The 26,540-nt window shown below is 50.8% G+C and overlaps 2 protein-coding genes across 2 annotated transcripts; one reads left to right on the forward strand and one right to left on the reverse strand.

The window, feature by feature from the left end:
* The first annotated feature begins 11,189 nt into the window (after positions 1–11,189).
* On the forward strand, positions 11,190–14,187 carry LOC123402681. The gene is made up of 2 exons (XM_045096622.1): positions 11,190–13,347; positions 13,477–14,187. The coding sequence occupies exons 1-2, from the start codon at positions 11,311–11,313 to the stop codon at positions 13,954–13,956; spliced, it is 2,517 nt and encodes an 838-aa protein (XP_044952557.1). The 5' UTR covers positions 11,190–11,310; the 3' UTR covers positions 13,957–14,187.
* A 68-nt stretch (positions 14,188–14,255) lies between these two features.
* On the reverse strand, positions 14,256–16,081 carry LOC123402682 (peptide methionine sulfoxide reductase B5). Its single transcript, XM_045096623.1, has 3 exons — positions 15,809–16,081; positions 14,676–14,832; positions 14,256–14,567 (listed from the first exon to the last, which is right to left on the reverse strand). Exons 1-3 carry the CDS (start codon positions 15,901–15,903, stop codon positions 14,418–14,420), a joined length of 402 nt encoding a protein of 133 aa, XP_044952558.1. The 5' UTR covers positions 15,904–16,081; the 3' UTR covers positions 14,256–14,417.
* Positions 16,082–26,540: the final 10,459 nt, after the last annotated feature.

The raw sequence follows: 26,540 nt of genomic DNA on the forward strand, positions 1-26,540 counted from the left end.
CAAAAATATGGCGCTATCATTGTTAACTCTAACCCTTTTGGTCTCAATGTTATGTATGTGTGTATCGCTATCAAGATTCAATATGAACAATCCTCTCACATTGGGTGCATGACCATAAAAGATGTTACTCATAGAAATAGAACAACCATTATTCTCTGACTTAAAAGAGTAACCGTCTCGCAATAAACAAGATCTAGATATAATGTTCATGCTCAACGCAGGCACTAAATAACAATGTTTTAAGTTCATCACTAATCCTGATGGTAACTGAAGTGACACTGTGCCGACGGCGATTGCATCAACCTTGGAACCATTTCCTACGCGCATCGTCACTTCATCTTTCGCCAGCCTTCGTCTATTCCGAAGTTCCTGATTCGAGTTGCAAATATGAGCAACAGAACCGGTATCGAATACCCAGGCACTACTACGAGAGCCGGTTAAGTACACATCAATAACATGTATATCAAATATACCTGATTTTTCTTTGGCCGCCTTCTTATCTGCCAGATACTTGGGGCAATTGCGCTTCCAGTGACCCACACCCTTGCAATAGTAACACTCCGTTTCAGGCTTAGGTCCAGCTTTGGGCTTCTTCGTCAAATTGGCAACAGGCTTGCCTCTCTTCTTTGAATTACCCTTCTTGCCTTTGCCGTTTCTCTTGAAACTAGTGGTCTTATTCACCATCAACACTTGATGCTCTTTACGGAGTTCTGACTCTGCGACTTTCAGCATCGCAAACAACTCGCCGGGTGACTTGTTCATCCCTTGCATGTTGTAGTTCAACACAAAGCCTTTATAGCTTGGCGGCAGTGATTGAAGGATTCTGTCAGTGATAGCTTCTTGCGGGAGTTCAATCCCCAGCTCAGCTAGACGGTTTGAGTACCCAGACATTTTGAGCACATGTTCATTGACAGACGAGTTCTCCTCCATCTTGCAAGCATAGAATTTATCGGAGGTCTCATACCTCTCGATCCGGGCGTTCTTCTAAAAGATAAACTTCAACTCCTGGAACATCTCAAATGCTCCATGACGCTCAAAGCGACGTTGAAGTCCCGGTTCTAAGCCATACAAGACTGCACATTGAACTACTGAGTAGTCCTCCTTACGTGCTAACCAAGCGTTCTTAACATCCTGATCAGCCGTAGCGGGTGGTTCATCTCCTAGCGCAGAATTAAGGACATAATCCTTCTTCCCAGCTTGTAAGATTAGCTTAAGATTACGAGCCCAGTCTACAAAGTTGCTTCGATCATCTTTCAACTTAGCTTTCTCTAGGAACGTATTAAAATTCAGGGTGACTGTCGCGTGAGCCATGATCTACAACACAAATATATTCAAAGTGGACTTAGACTATGTTCAAGATAATTAGAGTTTAACTTAATCAAATTATTTGCTAAACTCCCACTCAAAAAGTACATCTCTCTTAGTCATTTGAGTGGTTCATGATCCACTTACACTAGCTCAAGTCCGATCATCACGTGAGTTGAGTATAGTTTCAGTGGTAAGCATCCCTATGCTAATCATATCATCTATATGATTCATGATCGACCTTTCGGTCTCATGTGTTCCGAGGCCATGTCTGCACATGCTAGGCTCGTCAAGCTTAACCCGAGTGTTCCGCGTGCGCAACTGTTTTGCACCCGTTGTATGTGAACGTTGAGTCTATCACACCCGATCAACACGTGGTGTATCGAAACGACGAACTGTAGCAACGGTGCACAGTCGGGGAGAACACAATTTTGTCTTGAAATTTTAGTGAGAGATCACCTCATAATGCTACCGTCGTTCTAAGCAAAATAAGGTGCATAAAAGGATTAACATCACATGCAATTCATAAGTGACATGATATGGCCATCATCACGTGCTTCTTGATCTCCATCACCAAAGCACCGGCACGATCTTCTTGTCACCGGCGCCACACCATGATCTCCATCAACGTGTTGCCATCGGGGTTGTCGTGCTACTCATGCTATTACTACTAAAGCTACATCCTAGCAAAATAGTAAACGCATCTGCAAGCACAAACGTTAGTATAAAGACAACCCTATGGCTCCTGCCGGTTGCCGTACCATCGACGTGCAAGTCGATATTATCTATTACAACATGATCATCTCATACATCCAATATATCACATCACATCGTTGGCCATATCACATCACAAGCATACCCTGCAAAAACAAGTTAGACGTCCTCTAGTTTTGTTGTTGCATGTTTTACGTGGTGACCACGGGTATCTAGTAGGATCGCATCTTACTTACGCAAACACCACAACGGAGATATATGAGTTGCTATTTAACCTCATCCAAGGACCTCCTCGGTCAAATCCGATTCAACTAAAGTTGGAGAAACCGACACTTGCCAGTCATCTTTGAGCAACGGGGTTACTCGTAGCGATGAAACCAGTCTCTCGTAAGCGTACGAGTAATGTTGGTCCAAGCCGCTTCAATCCAACAATACCGCGGAATCAAGAAAAGACTAAGGAGGGAAGCAAAACGCACATCACCGCCCACAAAAACTTTTGTGTTCTACTCGAGGAGACATCTACGCATGAACCTAGCTCATGATGCCACTGTTGGGGAACGTCGCATGGGAAACAAAAAATTTCCTACGCGCACGAAGACCTATCATGGTGATGTCCATCTACGAGAGGGGATGAGTGATCTACGTACCCTTGTAGACCGTACAGCAGAAGCGTTAGTGAACGCGGTTGATGTAGTGGAACATCCTCACGTCCCTCGATCCGCCCCGCGAACAATCCCGCGATCAGTCCCACGATCTAGTACCGAACGGACGGCACCTCCGCGTTCAGCACACGTACAACTCGACGATGATCTCGGCCTTCTTGATCCAGCAAGAGAGACGGAGAGGTAGAAGAGTTCTCCGGCAGCGTGACGGCGTTCCGGAGGTTGGTGATGATCTCGTCTCAGCAGGGCTCCGCCCGAGCTCCGCAGAAACGCGATCTAGAGGAAAAACCGTGGAGGTATGTGGTCGGGCTGCCGTGGAAAAGTCGTCTCAAATCAGCCCTAAAACCTCCGTATATATAGGTGGGAGGGAGGGGACCTTGCCTTGGGGCTCAAGGAGCCCCAAGGGGGTCGGCCGAGCCAAGGGGGGAAGGCTCCCCCCCCCCAAACCGAGTTGGACTTGGTTTGGTGGGTGGGAGTCCTTCCTTCCCTTCCCACCTCCTTTTTTTCTCTTTCTCTTTGATTTTTCTTTCTTAGGCGCATAGGGCCCCTTTGGGCTGTCCCACCAGCCCACTAAGGGCTGGTGCGCCACCCTCATGGCCTATGGGCTTCTCCGGGGTGGGTTGCCCCCCCTGGTGAACTCCCGGAACCCATTCGTCATTCCCGGTACATTCCCGGTAACTCTGAAAACCTTCCGGTAATCAAATGAGGTCATCCTATATATCAATCTTCGTTTCCGGACCATTCCGGAAACCCTCGTGACGTCCGTGATCTCATCCGGGACTCCGAACAACATTTGGTAACCAACCATATAACTCAAATACGCATAAAACAACGCTGAACCTTAAGTGTGCACACCCTACGGGTTCGAGAACTATGTAGACATGACCCGAGAGACTCCTCGGTCAATATCCAATAGCGGGACCTGGATGCCCATATTGGATCCTACATATTCTACGAAGATCTTATCGTTTGAACCTCGGTGCCAAGGATTCATATAATCCCGTATGTCATTCCCTTTGTCCTTCGGTATGTTACTTGCCCGAGATTCGATCGTCAATATCCGCATACCTATTTCAATCTCGTTTACCGGCAAGTCTCTTTACTCGTTCCGTAATACAAGATCCCGCAACTTACACTAAGTTACATTGCTTGCAAGGCTTGTGTGTGATGTTGTATTACCGAGTGGGCCCCGAGATACCTCTCCGTCACACGGAGTGACAAATCCCAGTCTTGATCCATACTAACTCAACTAACACCTTCGGAGATACCTGTAGAGCATCTTTATAGTCACCCAGTTACGTTGCGACGTTTGATACACACAAAGTATTCCTCCGGTGTTAGTGAGTTATATGATCTCATGGTCATAGGAACAAATACTTGACACGCAGAAAACAGTAGCAACAAAATGACACGATCAACATGCTACGTCTATTAGTTTGGGTCTAGTCCATCACGTGATTCTCCTAATGACGTGATCCAGTTATCAAGCAACAACACCTTGTTCATAATCAGAAGACACTGATTATCTTTGATCAACTAGCTAGCCAACTAGAGGCTTGCTAGGGACAGTGTTTTGTCTATGTATCCACACATGCAAATGAGTCTTCATTCAATATAATTATAGCATGGATAATAAACGATTATCTTGATACAGGAATTATAATAATAACTATATTTATTATTGCCTCTAGGGCATAATTCCAACACTTGGAGCCTTGCGTTGGTGTTCCCTTGAAGAGAAAAGGGTGATGTAGCACAGCGGTGGTAAGTATTTCCCTCAGCTTGAGAACCAAGGTATCGATCCAGTGGGAGGATCGCGTCAAGTCACAAGTACCTGCACAAACACAAAGAGCTTGCACCCAACGCTATGAAGGGGCTGTCAATCCCTTATAGATTGTTTGCAAAGTGAGAACTGAAAGCAAAAGGTAAACAAAGCAAAGTAAAAGTGAAAGTGGAGACGATTGTTGTGAATAGACCCGGGGGCCGTAGTGTTCACTAGTGGCTTCTCTCATGAAAGCAAGTAGACGGTGGGTGAACGAATTACTGTCGAGCAATTGATAGAACCGCGCAAAGTCGTGACGTTATATAAGGCAATGATTATATCTATAGGCATCACGTCCAAAACAAGTAGACCGATACTTTCTGCATCTACTACTATTACTCCACACGTCGACCGCTATCCAGCATGCATCTAGTGTATTAAGTTCAAAAGAACAGACTAACGCCTTAAGCAAGATGACATGATGTAGATGAACAATCTCAAATTTATGATGAAAGCCCATCTTGTTACCCTTGATGGCAACAACACGATCCGTGCCTTGCTGCCCCTTCTGTCACTGGGAAATGTCACCACAAGGTATGAACCCAAAACCAAGCACTTCTCCCATTGCAAGAATCATAGATCTAGTTGGCCAAACAAAATCCAAGACTCGGAGAGACTTACAAGGATATCAAATCATGCATATAAGAAATCAGCAAAGACTCAAATATAATTCATAGATAATCTGATCACAAATCCACAATTCATCGGATCTCGACAAACACACTGCCAAAGAGGATTACATCGGATATATCTCCATGAAGATCATGGAGAACTTTGTATTGAAGATCCAAGAGAGAGAAGAAGCCATCTAGCTACTAACTACGGACCCGTAAGTCTGAAGTGGACTACTCACGAGTCATTGGAGAGGCGATGATGTTGATGTAGAAGCCCTCCACTCCAAAGTCCCCTCCGGCAGGGCACCGGGAAGGGTCTCCAGATGAGATCTCACGGAAACGGAAGCTTGCGGCGGCGGAAAAGTGTTTTCGTGGATGCCCTTATTTTTTCTGCGATTTTAGGGAATTTATAGGCCAAAGAGCTAGGGCAGGTGAGCGCCAGGGAGGCCACAAGCCTGGTAGCAGTCGGCCCCCTGGTGGCGGCTACCGGGCTTGTGGGCCCCCTGTGGCTCTCCTGCCTTGGCCCTCAAGTCCCCCGATCTTCTTCTGTTCTGGAAAAAAAATCGGGGATTTTATTTCGTTTGGACCCCGTTCCAAAATCAGATCTGAAAAGAGTCAAAAACACAGAAAAACAGGAACTGACACTTGGCACTGAATTAATAAGTTAGTCCAAAAAAAGATATAAAAGGTACATAAAACATCCAAAGTTGACAAGATAACAACGTGAAACCATCAAAAATTATAGATACGTTTGAGACGTATCAGGCCACTGCTAGCATGTCATCTCTTACTTGGAATTATATGCACTTATGATTGGAACTATTAGCAAGCATCTGCAACTACTAACGTTAATTAAGGTAAAACCCAACCATAGCAATAAGATATATTGCCCCCCTTCAATCTCGTATGCATCAATTTCTATGCTAGGCTGAAGCTTCTGTCACCCTTTCCCTCCAATACATAGTCCTATCAACATACTACTAACCCTATGGTGTGATCCACGCGCGCGCTCATATGATGGGCACCAAAGGACAACAACATAACCACAAGAAAATTAAACCAATCATAGCAATTCATCAATCACCGATAGGACAACGAAAATGTACTCACACATCATAGGATGACAACACATCATTGGATAATAATATGAAGCATAAAGTACCATGTTCAAGTAGAGGGTACAGCGGGTTGCGAGAGAGTGGACCGCTGAATATAGATGGGGGAAGGTGATGGAGGTGTTGGTGAAGATGACGGAGGTGTTGGTGTAGATCGTCGTCACACGATGATGTCCCGGGCGGCGTTCCGGCGCCGTTGGGAGAGAGGGGGGAGAGCCCCCCTTCTTCTTCTTCTTCCTTGACCTCCTCCCTAGATGAGAGAAGGGTTTCCGCTCTGGTCCATGGTCTCCATGGCGGCGGAGGGGCGAGAGCCCCTCCAAGATTGGATCTCTCCCACTGTGTCCTTCTGTTTCTGCGCTTCCAGATTTTGGCTTTCACCGTTTCTTAAATTCCTGGAGATCCGTAACTCCGATTGGGCTGAAATTTTAACACGATTTTCTTCCGGATATTAGCTTTCTTGCGGCGAAAGAAGGGCCCCAGCCGCCTTAGGGATTGGTCACAAGCCTGCCAGACGCGCCCTAGGGGGGGGGCGCGCCTCCTGGGCTTGTGACCTCCTCGGGCATCGTTTCACGTAGATTCTTCTTCCCAAAAATAATAAATATTCCCAAAAAATCCGCGTAGGTTTTTTATTGCATTTGGACTTCGTTTGGTATGGATAATCTGCGAAACAAAAAACATGCAACAATGAGGAACTGGCACTGGGCACTGGATCAATATGTTATTTCCAAAAATTAGTATAAAAAGTTGCCAAAATTTATGAAAGTTGTAGAATATTGGCATGAAACAATCAAAAATTATAGATACGACGGAGACATATCAGCGCCCAGCCAGATGGGCGGCACCGTGACGAACTCCTGGACGACGCCGGTCCACTGGTAGACCTCTCGCGGCTCCGTGGGCTCGAGCTTCGGCGGAGGTGGCACGACGCAGTTGCCGGCGGCCCATGGCGCGATGGCCTCCGCGAGCTGCTCCAGGTACGCCGCCTCCTCGTCGACCCTGCGCCGCGCTTCCTCCTTGCTGTCGCGGAGGACAGCTGCGAGCGACGCCTGGTAGGCGGCCTCAGCCTCCTGGTCCTCGTTGCTGACGACAAGCGGGGGCGACGGAGGGCCTCCTGACTGCACTTCGTGCACGCCACGACGGCGCTGCGCTCGTGCTCCACCGCGAACCACACCTCCCAGTTAGGGGAGTCGAACGCGTACACACGGTCTCGCCGCTGCTCCGTCGTCAGCAGACGCCGACGGCGGCTCACCTCCTGTGCATGCACCCGCGATGACCGCGGCACGACCGGCACCGGAATCCTCTCGGATCCAGATGCTAGTCGTGCGACATCATGACATCGGGGTAAGGGAGCGTCACGCGGTGCTCCCAGTGCCACCTCGCTTGGTGCAGCGGGACGCTCTCGCGCTCGCGAGGCCGATGGGAAGACGACCGCGGGGAGATGACGCGGGGGTAGAGCGGGACCTTGCCCTTGTTTGGGAAGTCGCTGGCCATGGTATGCTAGGGTTTTGGTCGCCGAGGAGGTGGCTGGATGTGGACGGGCGGGGTTCTGGAAGCAGATGGCGCAACCCACCGCACGCTCGAATTCAAAAATGCTGGCCGCGGTCGCTGACGCGTGGGCCCGAGGATGACGGCCTCATAAATAATGCTAACCGCGGTGGTTGGGGGCGGACAGCGAAGGGGGGCGGGCGTCCGCGCCGACGTATTTCAGTCCCAATTTTGATCCGAAAATGGGTCAGCACGGACGCGTTTGGTCAATGGATCGACGCATTGGATCATTAATTTTGTCAACGACGACGGATGAAATGGGTCTTAGCTCTTTCTCGAATCTCGTTTAAACTCTGCCACTTCAGTCAACCACAGTTTGGATTCGACTAAGTTTGAGACGGGTGATCTCGCGGAATGGATTGACCTGCAGAGTATCGGAATGGAAGGGGAAAAAAGTGTCACGGAGTCACAGTCGTGCTCGCACAGCACCACGAGCTGCGGCCGCGTCGTGGCCACGTAAGCTGCTGGTCTCCTGCTGGCCGTGCGCGCGCTGCATAGATGTGGTCAGACGAGTCCGCATGGACGTGGTATTGCTTCCTCCGCTCGGGGGCCAGTTTTCTTGCACGCCAACCTTCCACAGGAACTACGAGTGCCGGCAAGTCGTGACCACCTGCGTCCCCGTTTTTTAAGAAATATACGGAGTATATGTTCTTTTTCTGGAGTACATGCCTACATGGCAAATTGTGTCGCTGTGGTGACCACGTCAAAATTCTGTGCACGTACGTCGCACTAGTAGTACTTAACCGTGGGCCTCAGACCAAATCAAACATATACGTACAGTTCCTTCATTGCCTTATAGCATCTCCACTCCTCCCCCTGAACAGGTCCCACGAGGGCGCCTTTTTATCGTCAGCGATGAAAAATTAGTCCAGTCGCATCCCTAACTCCTCGTTTAACGCCTGTTTGGATCGAAATAACAGCCGGCGAATCCGAACCGAACCCAGCCCCCTAGGCATGCCTGGACGCCGACCGAAGCGAAAAGTCGAGCGGGTCCTTGCCGTCGGCGACAGTGAGGCATATTCCCGTCGTTTTCTTCCCCTTTCCCTTCATTCCCCTCCCCCTCGCCGCTCTCGCCATTCGGCCGCCATGCCGTCAAAAAAGTACACCGTCCCTCGCCCCGCCACCGCTGCTGATTCCACCCAGCCGAAGCAGAGGAAAAGTCGATGCCTAGACCGCGCGGGCATTTCAGACGCCGAGTGAAGGGAGGATGTCAGCCGCCGAGAGGCGGTCACAACCGACCGGCGGAGAAGGCTCGACGCCAAGAGGATCAGGGAAGCGGCGGAGGCGGCCGATCAGAAAAAGGCGTCTCGCGCGGGGATGATGTATCCGCCCGGCCGCAACCCGGAGGGCGCATGGAGGGGTTGACAGAGCGTCGCATCGTCGCCGGTCAACCTCTCGCCGCCGCAACCTCCCTGGGGCTACGCACCCTCGCCTGGCTACTCTGACGGCGACGCACATGGCGGTTTCAACCCCCAATACTACCTTCCCGCATGGCGCGCCACATCGTTCCTCCCCCACCGGCTTGAACCATGACCCGCGCACTCCCTCCCTCGCGTTCAACGTCGGCCTCAACACCCAGTACAACTACTCGCCGTCAGCGTACTCGTCAGCAGCCTCGCCTCCGTCGGCTCTGCCTCGTGGTGCCCTTTCGTTTGTGCCCGGTTCGGCGCCACAATTTGCCCACATCGACGCCGACATGGACGGGGTCATCACGAGCGGCTTTGCCGCCGCCGCGTCCTACCCGAGGTTCGGCGTGCAGGATGAAACAATGAACACTGCCGACGGCATTGACGAAGAGCTCGACGACACCGAGGAGGAGGAGCGGGAGGAAGGACAGGTGGAGATGGAGCCGGAACTAGTATCGAAGAGGAAGAGGGGGAGAAGCGACCGTCGAATGCCAAGCCAGCCGACCCCCGCGTCAAGTGGACGTCAAAGGAAGACGAGTGCCTTCCCGAAGCGTGGAAGACCGTCAGCATGGACCCGATCTTCTCAAGACCAACGTCGTCGCGAAGAAGAGGAACACCGACCTAACATTCTTGATGGGGGCAGACACGTCGACGATGGACGAGCAGGTGAAGGCGTGGTACCTGATGGAGCGCCAACTCGTCTTAATCCAGATGCCCGTGCCGATGGCGACCATAGTGGTGAACACAACAACAACACCGACGACGACTCCCAGCTCGAACGCAGAAACCAAGTTAACGACAAGCCCGACTACGCCGACCGCGAGCCCGACTGTGGCCAGTCCCGTGGCAGAGGAGCCGCCCAGCTGTCCGTTTGATTCGTTTCATGTTGTCTTCTTTTTGATTGCCGGACTATTGGGTGTGATTGGTTGCCGAACTATTGAGTTGATCGCAGAACTATGTCATCCACGTCGCCGACTTATGGCATGATGATGGCAAACTCGTGTCGTTTTTTGGGTAGAGGGATAGATAAATTTAAAAATAGTTGACGTCTCGGGACCGAAACCTGAGAACGTGGCTAAAAACTCGCTCGTCCTCAAGACGAAAAACCCGCCAGCGCAATGCCAAAAAGGCATTTGCCGAATGCGCTGGGACTAAACGGCTGGAATTGCTCTTGCTCCCTCACTTGCGAATGTCGAATCATATGAACATTTCAAGTCATCAAAAACCAAATAAACCATATGACATTGTACTACACAAGCATCCGTCTCTAATTCGCCTCAGTCCCATCAACGTACTAATTTATAAAATAGAAAAACATCCGTTGATGAGCTGCTGCTGCTGCTGCTGCGGTGGCGGGCGCGGGCGCCAGCGTCCGTGGCTGTGCTTCCACGTTGGCACGTACGTGATGTGTGGATATACGCACTTAATGTGTGGATAATAAGAGGAAGAGAGGGGCGGCGGCCACGTAGTGCGTGCTACAGGCTTGAAGAAATCGGTTTCCTTCCATTGGAACCAGAAGAAGATCAACCCGGCCGGACCAATTGATGCGATCGCAGTCTGTCGTTTGCTTGCACGGCAACGTCAGTAAGCTGGCGGGCCACGACCCGTCGTACGTCCACCACCGCCATCTTCTTCAACGCTCCCTCCCCTTCTCCGGTCGACAACCACGGTTCGTTTACCTCTGACTGTTTCCATTGATCCTGTCCCTTTTTTTACAACACGTACTAATTCTCCTGCCACGACTATAATATCGCTTTTATCTACACAACAAGATCCCCAAGATTGTTTTGTTTTTTGGTATCCTCTCAAAGATTGTTGTTGTTGTTCCTATGGATGGATGATACAGGTCAGTCGGGCACAGACATTCTTCCTTGCACCAGCCACAAAACTTGGAGGAATAATATGCCGATCATGTCGCCATCGTCCTCGCCACGTCCAGACACCCAATCATGGGCCACTTCGCGCCAGTAGCCTTCATCTCTCCATGAATTGACCGTTGACGCAGCCAACTCTTCCACGTACGTTGACCACCTGTACAAGTAGAAACGTTCGTTCTCCAGCTCGTGTTTGCAAGCGCTCGCTTCAAATCCAACACCATTTCGTGGCGTGTGGCTTGGCTTCCCATCCATGAAGTCCAACCAAGACGACGGCGGCGGCGCCATGAAGAAGAACCCGCCGAGCATCGAGATCGTCCAGCACCGGGTCGGCGGCGGCCTAGGCAGCGGCGGCGGCGGCTCGATATCCTTCTCCGAGCCGTGGCGGGAGATGACGCCGGGGAGCGGCAGCGGCCACGGCAGCTCGGGCAGGAGCGGCGGCTGGGAGCCGCCCGAGAAGCGCCTCACGCTGTTCGCGCTCCGCCTCGCCGTCCTCGAGAAGGCGGCCAGCGGGCTCGGGAAGCTCGACTTCGCGTGGGCCACTGTCGTGCTGCTCGGCGGCTTCGCCAGCGACCTCGACACCACCGACTTCTGGTACATAACCGTCATCCTCGTCAGCGAGGCCGCGCGCGTCTTCAGCCGCAGCCACGAGCTGGAGTGGCAGCACCACGCCACCCTCACCTCCACGGCGGGCAACGCGTTGCGCTCCAGCTCCCGCTTCTTCCGCCGCATCGCGCACGCCATCGCCGAGCCCCAGACGGCCGCGGCGTTCGGGGTCGGCGACACGCGCGCCAGGGCGGCGCTCTTCCAGCGGCAGATCGTGGCCCTCATGAAGCAGCGCACCTGGCACGCGCCCGACGTGCCGCTGCTCCCCTACACCGGCTGGGTCTTCGTCTCCAAGAAGATAGGCAGGCTGCTCAACTGGCTGCAGGTGCTCTCGGCGTTCGCCTGCGTCGCGCTCTCGGTCATGCGGCTCCGGAAGCACGAGTTCGGTGACGCCAAGAACATGCGGCCGGCGCTGCTGCTCTTCTACGCGCTGGCGCTGCTCGAGGCGTCCCTCTTCTTGCTGGAGAAGGCGTACTGGACGTGGAAGATGTCCGTCTGCAAGCTGCTCGACCAAGTGAGCGCCGAGTGCGAGCTCGGCCCCTACGGCCTCGTCTCCCTCAAGCGCTTCTTCTACGACGCCTACTCGCAGTGCATCGAAGGCAGCATCTTCGACGGCATCAAGATGGACCTCGTCACCTTCGCCGAGGAGCTCATCCTCTCCGACTTCCTCGACGAGCAGCTCATCGGCATCCGCATCCTGCAGCAGCTGGCCACCGGCAAGGGCTCCGCGCGCGACACGCTGCGCAAGCTCGGCACCAACCCGCGCTCCATCGAGCGGGCCGTCGAGATGCTCAACTGGAAGCGCCACGACGAGGAGGAGGTGCGCAAGTGCGCGGCCGAGGTCGTGTCCAAGCTCGCCGGCAAGCGCCAGAACGCGCTCCGCGTGTCTGGCATCCCGGGCGCCATCGAGTCCGTCATGTCCCTGCTCTACACCGGCCGCGGCCCACTGGCGTCCGTGGACCACCCGTTGGGGGCCGTCGCCGCGGCCGCCGTGCCAGACCGTCTCTACGACTACCTGCAGTTCAACCTTCTGGGCCTGCACATACTGAAGAAGCTCGCGAGGGATCACGACAACTGCGGCAAGATCGGCAACGCGCGTGGCCTGCTGGCCAAGATTGTGGAGTTCACGCACGTCTCGCCGGCCCTGCTCCTCAACCCGAGCGCTTCCGACTCCCAGGTGCGCTCCGTGAAGCGCGCGCTCCAGGTGATCAAGATGCTCGTGTACACGACGGGGGCGACGGGCAAGGCGCTGCGGCGGGACGTCGCCGAGAACGTGTTCACGGTGAGCAACCTCCGGGGGGTGCTGCGGCACGGCCACCAGCACATGGACCTGCAAAAGCTGGCCATGGACGTCCTCACCGGGATGGCCATGGACGATAGGGCCAAGGAGACGATCGTGGGCACCGGTGGCGTGGTCAAGCTGCTCATGTCCATATTCTTCAATGCCAGCGAGTGCGAGCTCGGGAACGAGGCCGGCGAGGCGCTGGCGATGCTTGCCTTGGAGAGTGAGGCGAGCTGCTCCGCCATCCTCAAGAGGGCCGACGTGCTCGATCAGCTGGCGTCCGCGTTGGACGGCCACGACCCTCGATGCCTCAACGCCATGAGGGTGCTGCGCAACCTCTGCGCTTACTCGGGAGAGGAGCATCGGACGCGCCTCAGCACGGTGACCAAGGCCATGCCCACGGTACCAGATCTTTTACTTACTTGGTCCTGTTATAGTATTTCTCTTCTGCGTGATCCTACCAAACCATGGCTGACGCAATCTTCGGACAAGACATTTGGATGACACATTGTATATATCTTTGGCATTCAGGTGCTGGGAGCCACCATGACAGGACGAGACAAGATCCTGGAAGTGTCCGTCGGGCTGACCACGCAGATCTGCAGGTTCGTCGACATCGAGCAGTTCACCGCCGAGCTGCGCCGGGCCGGCCTGGACGAGCGCGCCTACGTGGAGCGGCTGCTCGCCATCCTGCGGCAATACAGGTACCCGGAGATCAAGGTGCCACGGATGCGGCGGTTCCTGGTGCAGCAGCTTGTCTGGCTCATGACGAGCTCACCTCGACGCCGCGGCGGCGGCGGCTTTGTGGGGTTGCTCCGGGAGCTCGGGATGGAGCGGCTGCTCGAGGCCGTCGCCGAGACGACGTCGGAGGTGGAGTGCTACCACGTCTTTTCTGGCAGCGTCCCGATCGGCAAGCACCGCGAGAGCTTCTCTGCCATCGTGGACACCGCGCTCCAGCTGCTCGCCGACGGGGACGGAGACGGTGCCGGAGGAGGAGAAAGCGACAACTGAATCTAACGAAAGACTGCGATGACGCTCTGAATGAACCACGGAATGCGATTAGTTAAGGGAGTTGAGCATTCTCTTCCTAGTATTGCGAGACACAAAACTGTTTTTTGTATTGCATAGGGAATTGTTGGTCACTATCTAGTCAATGCGATTAGAGAGTTCAGTGTGTATAGTTCCAAAAAACAGGATGGTGTGTATAAGACGTATATACTCCTTCAACACTTCCAGACGGAACGGATTAGGTCGTCACAGTTGACGGCAATGTAGGAGCACAAGATTACAGCCTGGTTAACAGTAGAAACTTGCAAGACCCCATGTTTTATTTACCCGCTTTCCGCAGTTTCGGGTCAGGGAAATTCATCCACATAACTTCGTGAGAACAGACACTGAGACCCAATCATTATTTGTTTTCACACTAGTTTTATGGCCTGACAAGTTCATCCAAATAACTTTCAGAGCTGGACTCAGGAGGCAGGAGTGAACTTGATGGAAACGCTGTTGACGCAGTGGCGCTCGTCCGTAGGCGTCTTGAAGCCCTCTCCCTTGAACACATGGCCCAAATGCCCACCACAAGATGCACATGTGATCTCTACCCTCCTACCATCAGGATCGGGCTGAACACACAAGGGAACATGGTACTATTCAGTATGTTATCCAAACAAAGAAAATAAAGGACCTGATGATAGAATAAAGGTAGTGAACGGCTGCTGAAGCATATATACCGTCCTGTGTATGGCTCCAGGGAGCCCCTCGAAGAAGGCCGGCCAGCCGCAGCCGGAGTCGAATTTGGTGGTGGACTTGTAGAGGGGCGTTCCGCAGCCAGCGCAGTTGTACACCCCGCCACCGTAGAACTTGTTGTACTCACCAGTTCCGGGCAACCTGGATTGCAATTTCAGATTAGGTTGAAGGCATGCTGGCGCCATTTTCAGAAATAATTTTGCACGTCAGGTGACAAACAAAGGTCGTCAAGTTGAAACTTCAGAGTTTGGCTCCCTTTGGGCTAACTTAGTTCAGTTTCTATATGTTTTTGCAGCTTTTCTAGTTGTTATAGCCATCCCACTGTGGCCTGTGGTGGTTTAGTACATCTTGTGCTTTCTCGGCATTCTTCTTATATAGACATTGACGTCAGTTTAGATGCATATTTGAGAAGTTGACGGAACTTCAGAGCCAGGCAAATAGATGAAAAATTACCGAAGTTTACTCGCCAATTTTAAATCTCCCAGTCTATACAATCAGTTTCCGAGTAACTTCTGTTTTTGATTTTTTTTTTCTAACTCTAAAGCAGAGTACTAACTAAATCGTAACTCAGTTTCAATGATCAAGTTGCTAAACACACATACCGTGTGGTAGAATATGAACAACTTGACACTACAGGGAATTGTCTACAAGAGTACTGGCCATCAGGACATGTCAGCAGTTTTTATTTTTTTGTTGTTGTTGCAAATTTAGACTCTGTCCTAAAAAGGATTTTTTTTTACTCTATACGAGTATAATTCTACAATCCTTCTTACATAAGAAATCATGAACTCACACAGGTTGGCTGAACGCAGGTAGCCACAATAAACTGGCTGGGATAGTGCTAAGTGGGGATCTAATTGTTCAATTAGGATAGACATTATCCATCAACAAGAAGACAAGAACGGTGAGTAGCAAGCAGAGTCAACGGGTTCGAATCTCCAAGAATCCTCCTACCAATCGATGGCCATGGCGCCCGCATCAAAATCGGCCAAAGCAATCGCGCGAGCGCCAACACGGATCCTAAACATCGTCATCGCAAACACGCACGGCATACACTTGAGAGAGAACGAACTGGCGGGGCGAGAGATGGCGATAAGCAGTAGGTATATATACTGACTCGGTGCCCTTGAGGCGGAGGATGCGGAACTGCTCGGGGGAGAGGACGGCGCGCCACTCCTCCTCGCTCCGAGGCTTGCTGTCGCCCGACGCCATCGATCGCTCCCCCGCGCGCGGCGAACGCAGGCAGCACGAAGCCGGTGGAGCGCCGGGGAGGGAGGCAGGGAAGGGGGGATTGAGAGCAGAGGAGGGGAACAGGAAGGATAGCGGAGACTTGTTGCGCGGTGGGTGCGACTGGCCACGTTTTGGAGCCTTCGGATGCGGATGCGGATGGGAAGCACGGCATCCATTTGGCACTCGATTCAATTAATGTAGTAGTACAACGACCCGGTGCAGGCGCGTTGAACTTGGACGGGTTCTCGGCTACCCACGTACGAGGACAAATTTAAGACAAATAATTTGAGACAAAGGAATACTACTTGAAGGGATCCAACATGCACTTTGTCCGCATATGTGAAACGGATATGTGCAACTTTTAGGATGAAAAAACAGGGTGGACGAGGGCATAGGATAGCCCTCGCGATCGTAGTGGCAACCGCGCGGGCGACCGCCGCCCCCCACCGCCGGCAAAATCTCGCCACCGCGCCTGAATCCATCGCCGCCCCACCCATCCCTTCACCCTAGCCCGCTCGCACTTCCCCTACACGCCATGCCAAGAGCTAGATCCACCTGCTCGTCGCCGCCTTCTTGATCAAGGTGCTGCCGATGCCACTTCCATTCGTGTACGAGTCGTTCTCAGAGATGTTTTAGCCGTTGGACTCGATGTCGTCGAAGATGCGTCGGGATACGTGGGCTCGAAGATGGAAGGAGAGGGCGGTGCGAATCCGCGACGACACAATATCGTGGATCCACCGCGTCCAGGAATGGAGAGATGCGGAGCGTGGAGCGTAGGAAATCACAGTTTTGGTCGGGAGAAAGTACCAGGTCATGTATGCTCAGACATGCAAGGATCAAGCAGATCGTGAGCTGTTCAATTTAGTGAGGAGGATCTACTTTGAGGGGACAAGAGGAGATAAGTCGAGGATGCCACACCACACAAAACCACCTGCGGCGTTCGTCAATTGGGTGAAGCAGGAGGCGTGGTGCGGGGATCCAGAGCGAGTGGCGAGATGGTGCTGCATCAATGGGAATGTGAGGGCCCGGGCCCCTCCAGAGCCAGAGGAGGCCGCCCCGTTGTTGTTCCTCTCACCCGCACCGGCGACCGACTAACATTGGTGTTATCAGCTTGTCCTGCCAGCTCCAGCATGCCGACAAGCTTGGTGATGCGTGTAGAGAGGGCATCCCCTATTCCCGTGCCTGAATTCTTTGGATCTTTTTGCTGGTCTTTGGAGGATATCCTCACTGCACACAGAGATTTGAGACATACTCCTCAAATGCAAGCATGGGGAGAATTCCAGTGAGAGAGGAAGAGTTAATCTAGCCACATCTTCGGAGGCTATTTGTGAGGATGAGACAATCAGGCAGAAGGGCAGACTCGATTCAGAAGTTTCTTTTTTTAGAAAAGAAGGATGACCTCTGACCATCAGCCATACAAAGCAATACATCAATATATCTGAAGCCACCCTCTTAACAATATCTGTCGCTATTCCTATCTAATGATGAAGGGGTGCAGAAAGTGTGAGCCACATACCCAAACCTCTCACCTAGCCTAACATCTAAAGCCGGAGTCCCCGACCGAGTCACATACCGGGTCAGGGGCACAAACCGGTCCAACGCACCCTCATAGGTCGTCGCCGCCGCTTTCCATCAATCCATTTTCAGAAGAGTTACTGACACATCTTTAGACTCGATTCAGAAGCTGGTGACAAGGATCATGGTGGAAGCATCGGCGGAGGAAGTTTAGCTCATGGCGCCGAACAGGGTCACACAACGAGCAGAAATCATCTCGTGGGAGCTGGCGGCGGAGAAGTCACCGCTGGTGGACCAGAGAATGAAATGGAAAGCGTTCTGGCAACTTCAAAATCCAGAGAGCAAAGCACTAGCGAGGAGCTCTATCGATCGATTGGCATAATAGCACAGAAGAGTGGAGGCGCTGCATAGGTTGGTGGATCTGAATCACCGTATTTGCTCCCGGTCATGGAGTAGTTTGGAGGTTTCAAGTTTCAGAAATGGACGAGACCTGCAAGGAGCCAAGTCCATGGTGTTGCTGACAAGGGTGCCATGTCGCCCACCTTTTTGCCAACCAGCCATGGTGATGAGGGGGAGCGGTTGTTGGGGAACGTAGCATGAGAAACGAAAAAAATTCTACGCACACGCAATAACTATCTATGGTGATGATCATCTACGAGAAGGGAGAGTGAATCTACGTACCCTTGTAGATTGCTAAGCGGAAACGTATATAACACGGTTGATGTAGCGAAACATCTTTGCGATCCAAATCGCAACCCGTCCCACGATCTCATCATGATCCGTCCCGCGACCCTATCACGATCCATCTCGATCTAGTGCCGAACGAACGGCACCTCCGCGTTCAGCACACGTACAGCTCGATGACGACTGATACTTCTCAAACGTATCTATAATTTTTGATGGTTTCACGTTGTTATCTTGCCTTCTTTCTTTGTTTTATGTACCTTTTTATATCTTTTTGAGACTAACTTATTAATTCAGTGCCAAGTGCCAGTTCCTGTTTTTTCCGTGTTTTTGACTCTTTTTAGATCTGATTTTGGAACGGAGTCCAAACGGAATAAAACCCCGAAATGATTTTTTCCCGAACGAAAGAAGACGAGGGAGCCTTTGGGCCAAGCCAGGTGGGCCCAGGGAGCCCACAAGCTCCCACCACGCCACCAGGGGGAGGCGGCGGTGGGAAAGCTTGTGGCCACCCTGGCCGCCCCCTGACCTAGATCTTGCGCCTATATATTCCCAAATATTCCGCAAAAAATCAGGGGAGCCTCGAAAATATTTTTCCGCCGCCGCAAGCTTTCGTTTCCGCGAGATCTCATCTGGAGACCCTTCCCGGCGCCCTGCTGGAGGGGACTTTGGAGGTGGAGGGCTTCTTTATCATCATCATCACCCCTCCAATGACTCGTGAGTAGTTCACTTCAGACCTACGGGTCCGTAGTTAGTAGCTAGATGGCTTCTTCTCTCTCTTGGATCTTCAATATAAAGTTCTCCATGATCTTCATGGAGATCTATCCGATGTAATCTTCTTTGGCGGTGTGTTTGTCCTGATCTGATGAATTGTGGACTTGTGATCAGATTATCTATGATATATATTTGAGTCTTTGTTGATTTCTTATATGCATGATTTGATATCCTTGTAAGTCTCTCCGAGTCTTGGGTTTTGTTTGGCCAACCAGATCTATGATTCTTGCAATGACTTATACAGCCACGGGCCAGCCCCCCTCCCCACCCCCTCCCCACTCCATGGGGAGGGGGCTGGCCCGTGGCCTGTTAAGTCAATGTGAGGCGCCTAAGCGTTCGGCGCCACACATTACAATGTGTGACGCCTGAGGCTTAGGCGTCACACGGCCTGGGGGGTGGGCCCTCTCTGCCAGGTGCTCGGGGGGTGTGGCGCCGAACGGCTAGGCGTCACACAGTGTAGTGTAGTGTGGCGCCTAGGTGTCGGGCGCCACACAAAAGGGTCAGCCGGGTGACATATTTTCCCCGAGGGGTCACTCCGTGAGTTCTTTCCCCCCAGGGGTCATTTTTGTCAATTTTGCCCCTTTTTGCCAACCAGCCATGGTGAAGAGGTGGAGCGGTGGCACAACCAGCTAAGGGGAGATATAAAAGCAAGGCTGGGGGAAGTGGTCCCTAATGTTATTACTCCCCACCTCCCTTCCTCCCCTGCCGCTGCCACCGAGATGGGTGATGGTGGGAGAGGGCATGACCATGGTAGAAACAAGACGAGGTGCTCCGACCACCCCAACCCCTGGATGCAAGAAGAGCAGCAATCGAGCCAAGGTATGGGCCCGCCCCCTCAGCAATAGTTCTTTGGCTACGGGTTTGAGGGGCCTCCTCCCACTTGGCCATTCGGAGGGCCATTTACTGGTCCTTTCCCACAACAGTAATGAGGAGGGGCGCAACAATAGTGGTATCCCCCCCCTCAAATCCAAGGACCACAGGGTGGGGTGCAGGGTGATCATAGTGAGGGATCTACTGGATCTCCAACAAAGCAAAAAACCAATCGAAAAATCAACAGAGGAAGAAGTAGGAAGTGACCCAAAAGAATCCCCAGCCTTGTCCTGGTTTGATGTCTGACTCCATAGTTACTTGCTACAACTGTGGGGATCCTGGTCATCACAAGGATAAATGCACCAAGCCCAAATGCTGCTTTATCTGGAGGATGGTGACCCACAAGTAGGGGTGGGCATATTAACCGAGAACCGATATACCGAACCGAAAGAACCGGGACCAAAACCGAATGAACCGAAACCGAAAAGTGTTGTTTCTATTTCAGTTATTAAATCTTGATAACCGAAATTTGTTTGATAATTTTAGTTTTAGAACCTAGTTAACAGAAAATACCTAATAACCCGAAACTACAGTACACGTGCGGTTGCTCCTATATTCCCCGTCGAGGCCATCGATCGGCTAGTCCTGCTCGCCCAGCTAGACCGACAAGCCAAGTCTCTCTAGTATCTTTTCTCTCTCATCTAAGTCCAGCCATGTACACATTTGGTGGTATCGCTCATACGGTGTAGCAATCAGCCCATCTAAAATGCATTAGTTTCACTACAATAGTGCGTGCTCTAGTACCACCTCGGGTTGCGAGTGAGAAAGGAAGCATAGGCAAAACTATAGAAGACATCTACGACTATCCTTTTGCATTGTCCCGTGCTAGTACTAGACTTCAGCTACCTCGTCAAAACTGGTGACCAAATCGATTTTTTGTTTTTTCAAAAAATCGGTTACCTATGTCTGCATTACCCGATCGGTGTGCATGTTTTAAGAAACCGAAAATGTTTATGACCCGGAAAACCAAACCGATCGTTCGGTTAGACCGAATGCCCAGGTCTACCCACAAGGTGGAAGAGTCCTCTGAAAAAGAAGTCTTTGAAACTGTTAGAGTCAAAATTGCTTGCAAAGATCATACTAGATTTCCTGGAGATAGGATTTTTGGCATTAATGGAAAGCTGTACAGGATCCTGGTGGAAGTTGAACCACTCATAGTGGAAGAGGAAGTGGTCATTCAACACCCCCCTCGGGCTAATACCCAGGTGCCTATGGGTACTGATAAAGGTGACAACATATCTATTGATGGCACTGGCTCACATAGAAGCTCAAAAACAGGATTTGAAACCGGTGCACATTCTCGATCTGATTGTGGCAATCCTCCAAAAAACACGTGCAAAAACCAATGACAAGATACCCTGACCCCTGATACTCCAACTTCCCTCCTGAAAGGACGTGGATGTCACCTAGAGGGGGGGGGGGTGAATAGGCGCTTTAAAACAATTAGGAATAAAACTAACGTTTAATTTGTCAAGCACAAAACCTAAAACAACTAGGCTCACCTATGTGCACCAACAACTTATGCTAAGCAAGATAAACAACTAAGTGATATAAAGATATATGACAAGAAACAATAAGGTTATCACAAAGTAAAGTGCATAAGTAAAGGGTTCGGGTAAGAGATAACCGAGGCACGTGGAGATGACGATGTATCCCAAAGTTCACACCCTTGCGGATGCTAATCTCCGTTTGGAGCGGTGTGGAGGCACATTGCTCCCCAAGATGCCACTAAGGCCACCGTAATCTCCTCACGCCCCTCGCACAATGCAAGATGCCGTGATTCCACTAAGGGACCCTTGAGGGAGGTCACCGAACCTGTACAAACAAGGTTGGGGCAATCTCCACAACTTGATTAGAGGCTCCCAACAACACCACGAAGCTTCACCACAATGGCATATGGCTTTGAGGTGACCACAAATGCTCGGGGCAATCTGTACAACTTAATTGGAGACCCCGACGTTTGCCCGGAGCTTTACACCACAATGATTTAGCTCCGAGGCACCACCAAGTTTCTAGGGGTACAAAGTACCCAAGGGTAATAAGCTTCTCAATTTCTCACTTCCACGTATCACTGTGGAGAACTCAAACCGATGCAACTAATGCAATGGCAAGAACAAACGAAGTGGTCAAGTCCCTCACACTCAAATCCCTCCACAATAACAAAAGCTATGGAGAAATATGAGAGGAAAAACACGGAGCTCACAAAGAACTCTAAGATCAAGATCCAAGGGGTTCCCCTCACATAGAGGAGAAACTGATTGGTGGAGATGTGGATCTAGATCTCCTCTCTCTTTTTCCCTCAAGAACTAGCAAGAATCGTTGGAGGGGTTGAGAGTTAGAAAGCTCTAAGAAGGTCAACAATGGGGGAAGAACACACGCTCAACGGATGGATAAGGTCCAATGGGAAGAAGACCCCCTTTATATGGTGGGGGAAAGAATGTGACCGTTACCCCCACTCTCAGCCCGAGCACAGCGGTACTACCGCTGCTAGGAGCGGTACTACCGCTGCAAGGAGCGGTACTACCGTGGTAGATCCACCAACCAGGGAAGTAAAAAATTACTTCCGTGCCTACCACCGCTGAGGCTGCGGATGTGCAAAAGTCTGACCGGACGGTACTATCGCCAGAGAGCGGTAGTAAAAAACTACTGCCGCTCCTAAAGCGGTAATACCGCTCACACCTGCGGTACTACCGTTTGCACGTGCGGTACTACCACTGGTCACTGAAACTGCCATAACTTTCGCATACGAGCTACGAATCGAGCAAACTCAAGCTTGTTGGATTCGGGGCGACAAGAGCTATCCAGAATCTTAAGAACAAGTGCACAAAATTGTTGGGAAACGTTGCATGGGAAACAAAAAAATTTCCTACGCACACGAAGACCTATCATGGTGATGTTCATCTACGAGAGGGCGAATGGATCCACATACCCTTGTAGATCGCTAATAGGGAAGCGTTATGAAACGCGGTTGATGTAGTGGTACAACTTTGTGATTCAAATCACCATCGTCCCACGATCCGTTCCGATCTAGCGCCGAACGAACGACACCTCCGCGTTCAACACACGTATAGCTCGATGATGATCTCGGCCTTCTTGATCCAGCAAGAGAGATGGAGAAGTGGATGAGTTCTCCGGTAGCGTGACGGCGTGCCGGTGGTGGTGATGATCTACTCCTGCAGAGCTCCGCCCGAGCTCCGCACAAATCCGATCTAGAGGAAGAACTACGTGGTATAGGTTTGAGTTGCACGTGGCAAAGTTGTGTCTCAAAAGCCCTAAAGCCACCAATATATATAGGAGGAGGGGAGGGTCTAGCCTTGGGGCTCAACGGAGCCCTAAGAGCGTCGGCCGATTGGGAGGAGGTGGACTCCCACCCCAATTCGGTTTGGGGGAAGGAGTCCTCTCCTTCCTTCCCACCTCCCTCTTTCCTTGTTTTTTCTTTTCCTCTAGTTTTTTCCACTTGTGGCGCCATAGCCCTCTTGGGTTGGCCTCACTAGCCCACAGAGGGCCGGTGCACCACCCTAGGGTTACTGATGTTAGAGCATATATCTCCATATGTGGTTTTGGTAATTGATGACAACTCCTATGGACTAATGGTTGCTTTAAGTTATATTTATAGGACTTGTCCATAGACATTTCTTGAAGTCCATCTGTTGGGTTCAAGGAGTTTATATGATGACCAAAATGTTATTCAAGGTATTATCCAAAGAATGGTCATAGAAACACTAGGTTGATCAAGATCTCAGACAAAGAGTAAATCAAGATGATCAACACACAAAGCGTACAAGATGTACCGAGAGGGATCAAGTGATCCCATGGTATGGTAAGCATTGTCCATTACGTGTTTGTGTACTAACCCATGGTCTTTGTGAGACTCCTATGTGGGGGTTAGGTGTGTTTCCATTGGGCTTGCGTCAAAAGGAAGATCTCATACAACCCATGAAGGATGACGTCAAGTGGTGATCGTCATCAAGATTGTGGTGTGCAAGTTCAAGCGGATCATCACGAATATATCATTGAAACTATTGTCAATGATCATGTGCTGACAAGGACAACCTCATGTGCTAACAAGGACAAGATCAAGATAAGCATTCCTGAGCACTACATGCTTGATTCTTGTGGATGTTCACATGGTGGACATGACAAGATCAAGATAAGCATTCTTGAGAACTTCATGCTTGATTCTTGTGGATGTTCACATGGTGGACAAATGAAGATGAATACATAAGCTAGGCTTTCCGCATTGTGTATGGGAAAGCTACTTGAAGACTTCATCATGTCTTGCTTTCAACTTGAGCCAAGAAGGAACAACAACATCAAGCTCAGGTGAAAGGGCTAACTCAAAGGTATCCGTTCCTTTGACGTTAGTGGTGCGGAGTGATGATCAACGAATAAAAGTATACACTCAAGTATGGATCATCAGTACTCTTTTATGATTCTTGAGTCCTTAGGGATCCCGCACTATTAAGAGGGGATCACAGGTTTTGCGATGAACTTGCTCAAACTACATCATCACTTTTTGCTCAGACCACATCTCCACTGCTTTGTTGTTATCTGTAAACAAAACCAGTGCCTCGGACATACGGCTTCCTCCGGACGTCCGAGGGCCGAACGACCGACTACCTCGGAAATCCGGAATCCTATACCAGAGAAATCAGAGCCATTTAACTCGGACTTCCGGCTCCCTCCGGACGTCCGAGGCCCGGATGTCCGGCCAAGTCCCGGAAATCCGGAAGCCTGCACCAGTAGAAGTTGAGTTCTATATCTCGGTAATCCGACTCCCTCCGGACGCCCGAGGGCCGGACGTCCGGCCAGGCTCCGGAAATCCGGAGGTCAACACCAGTAGAATGTGTGCACTATATCTCGGAAATCCGGCTTCCTCCGGATGCCCGACCACCGGATGTCCGACACTCATCGGAAATCCGGAAGCCACCACCGGTAGAACTTGTGCTGTATAACACGGACTTCCGGGCCACTCCGTACGTCCGTATACTGATGAATTCAAATATGTTCAGGCACACCTACAGGCCTCGTACGACCGACCCCTGTCGGACGTCCGGTCGCTGTTTAATTCAAAATAGTTTCAGTCGTATCTACAGGCCCCGGACGACCGACCCCTGTCGGACGTCCGACCCCTCGCGGTCGCCCGGACTTCCGACAACTTTCGGACGTCCGGACCCTGTGTGACTTAAAGTGTCCCCAACGGCTCTTTTTCTCTCCACTCTATAAATACCCCCCTCCCACTTCGTGAGAGGGTTGTCTAACACAGCCTTATCCTCACAAGAACACATTTCCACCTCACACACATTTGCTCACTCCAAATCTTAGATCCCAAGAGCATTTGTGAGCCCCTTTGAGAGTTGTTCCAATCAAAAGATAGATCTTCTCCCTCTCCTTCTCTCAACCCAAGCTATTTGTGATTTGAGCAAGTTTTGAGCATTCCCCGTGATCTTGTTACTCTTGGAGGTTGGAGACTCCTAGGCGGTAGGAGTTCTCCAGAGAGGAATCAATCCGTGTGATTTCCCCCGGAAAAGTTTGTGAGGGTCCTCAAAGGCTTACCACTAGTGGTTGAGAAACGCCTTCGTGGTGTTATCTCAAAGGGAGAATAGGGTGAGCCTTCGTGGCGTTGGTGTGCCTTCGTGGTAACATCCACCTCTCTTACGGTGACTAGCTTCCCTCCAAGGAAGTGAACATCGGGATACATCTTCGTCTCAGTGACCTTGGTTATCCTTAACCCTAACTCCTTACTTGTGGTCTACTTGTGTTATTTGAGCATACATACATTGCATATTGCTTGTGCTCATTATATTGTGTTGGCCATTTCTTGTACAAGATTAATCATTCAAGCATACCCTCTATATCCACACGTTCATACTTGCATCCCTTGATACATCGTGTTGATATAGTGTGATCTAGTATCGTGTGTTGTTCACCTACTTGTCGTGTGATATAGCTCAAATAAGTTTGTGTAACTTACTTGTGCTTGTTAGTTACTGTATTGTGTCCATCTTGGTAGATCGTGTTGTTGATACACGTTGCAGTGCCTAGTGCATTTAGGATTTGTGCTTGACAAGTACCCTCTTAGTTTATTTCCGCATTAGGTTCAAGCCAAATCTGAAGAAGTTTTTAAATAGCCTATTCACCCCCCTCTAGGCGTCATCGAGGTCTTTTCAATTGGTATCAGAGCTAGGTCTCTCTTTAATTAGGTTTCACGACCTAGAGAGTATCGATGTCGACTATTGGATTAGTGCACAATGGCATCTTTGACTTTGATGGCACAAATTATACCCTATGGAGAATTCGTATGCTTCATCACTTTCGGGCCATGGGCCCAAATACTTTATGAATTGTTCTTGTAGGGATTGCCGACAAAAGGGATGATGCATCTTCATCTACTAATGAAATGTATCTTGATTGTGAGGCCTTTCTTGCCATTCATCGAACCATAAGTCCTGAAGTGTTCAAGTCTATCTCGACTTGCAAGTTAGATCATGAAGTTTGGACTAAATTTGAAGATATATATGGTGGGTCCAATCTTGATGAAGACAGTATTATGATGAAGGAGTTGGTGCATGAGCTCTTCACTCTTTTCGATCTTAAAGAGTCCACCACTACTCCCATATCCGATTGCTTGCACACCTCAGCATCTTCAATCTCACAAGGTAATGACATGGTGAGTGAAGAAATATATGTTGATGAAAATGGCATAGCCTCTATGGACACGAGCATATCTAGCACCAAACATAGTGTAAATTATTGTGCTGATAGGTCATGCATTTCAC

Source organism: Hordeum vulgare, chromosome 6H (genome assembly GCF_904849725.1).
Source record: "Hordeum vulgare subsp. vulgare chromosome 6H, MorexV3_pseudomolecules_assembly, whole genome shotgun sequence".
Taxonomy (NCBI): Eukaryota; Viridiplantae; Streptophyta; class Magnoliopsida; order Poales; family Poaceae; genus Hordeum; species Hordeum vulgare.

Coding starts and splice junctions, on each gene's coding strand:
- LOC123402681 (XM_045096622.1), top strand. CDS start 11,311: ATGAAGTCCAACCAAGACGACGGCGGCGGCGCCATGAAGAAGAACCCG. Junction 13,348..13,476: donor TGACCAAGGCCATGCCCACG/GTACCAGATCTT, acceptor TTTGGCATTCAG/GTGCTGGGAGCCACCATGAC.
- LOC123402682 (XM_045096623.1), bottom strand. CDS start 15,903: ATGGCGTCGGGCGACAGCAAGCCTCGGAGCGAGGAGGAGTGGCGCGCC. Junction 14,833..15,808: donor CTCCGCCTCAAGGGCACCGA/GTCAGTATATAT, acceptor ATTGCAATCCAG/GTTGCCCGGAACTGGTGAGT. Junction 14,568..14,675: donor CTGGAGCCATACACAGGACG/GTATATATGCTT, acceptor TTGTGTGTTCAG/CCCGATCCTGATGGTAGGAG.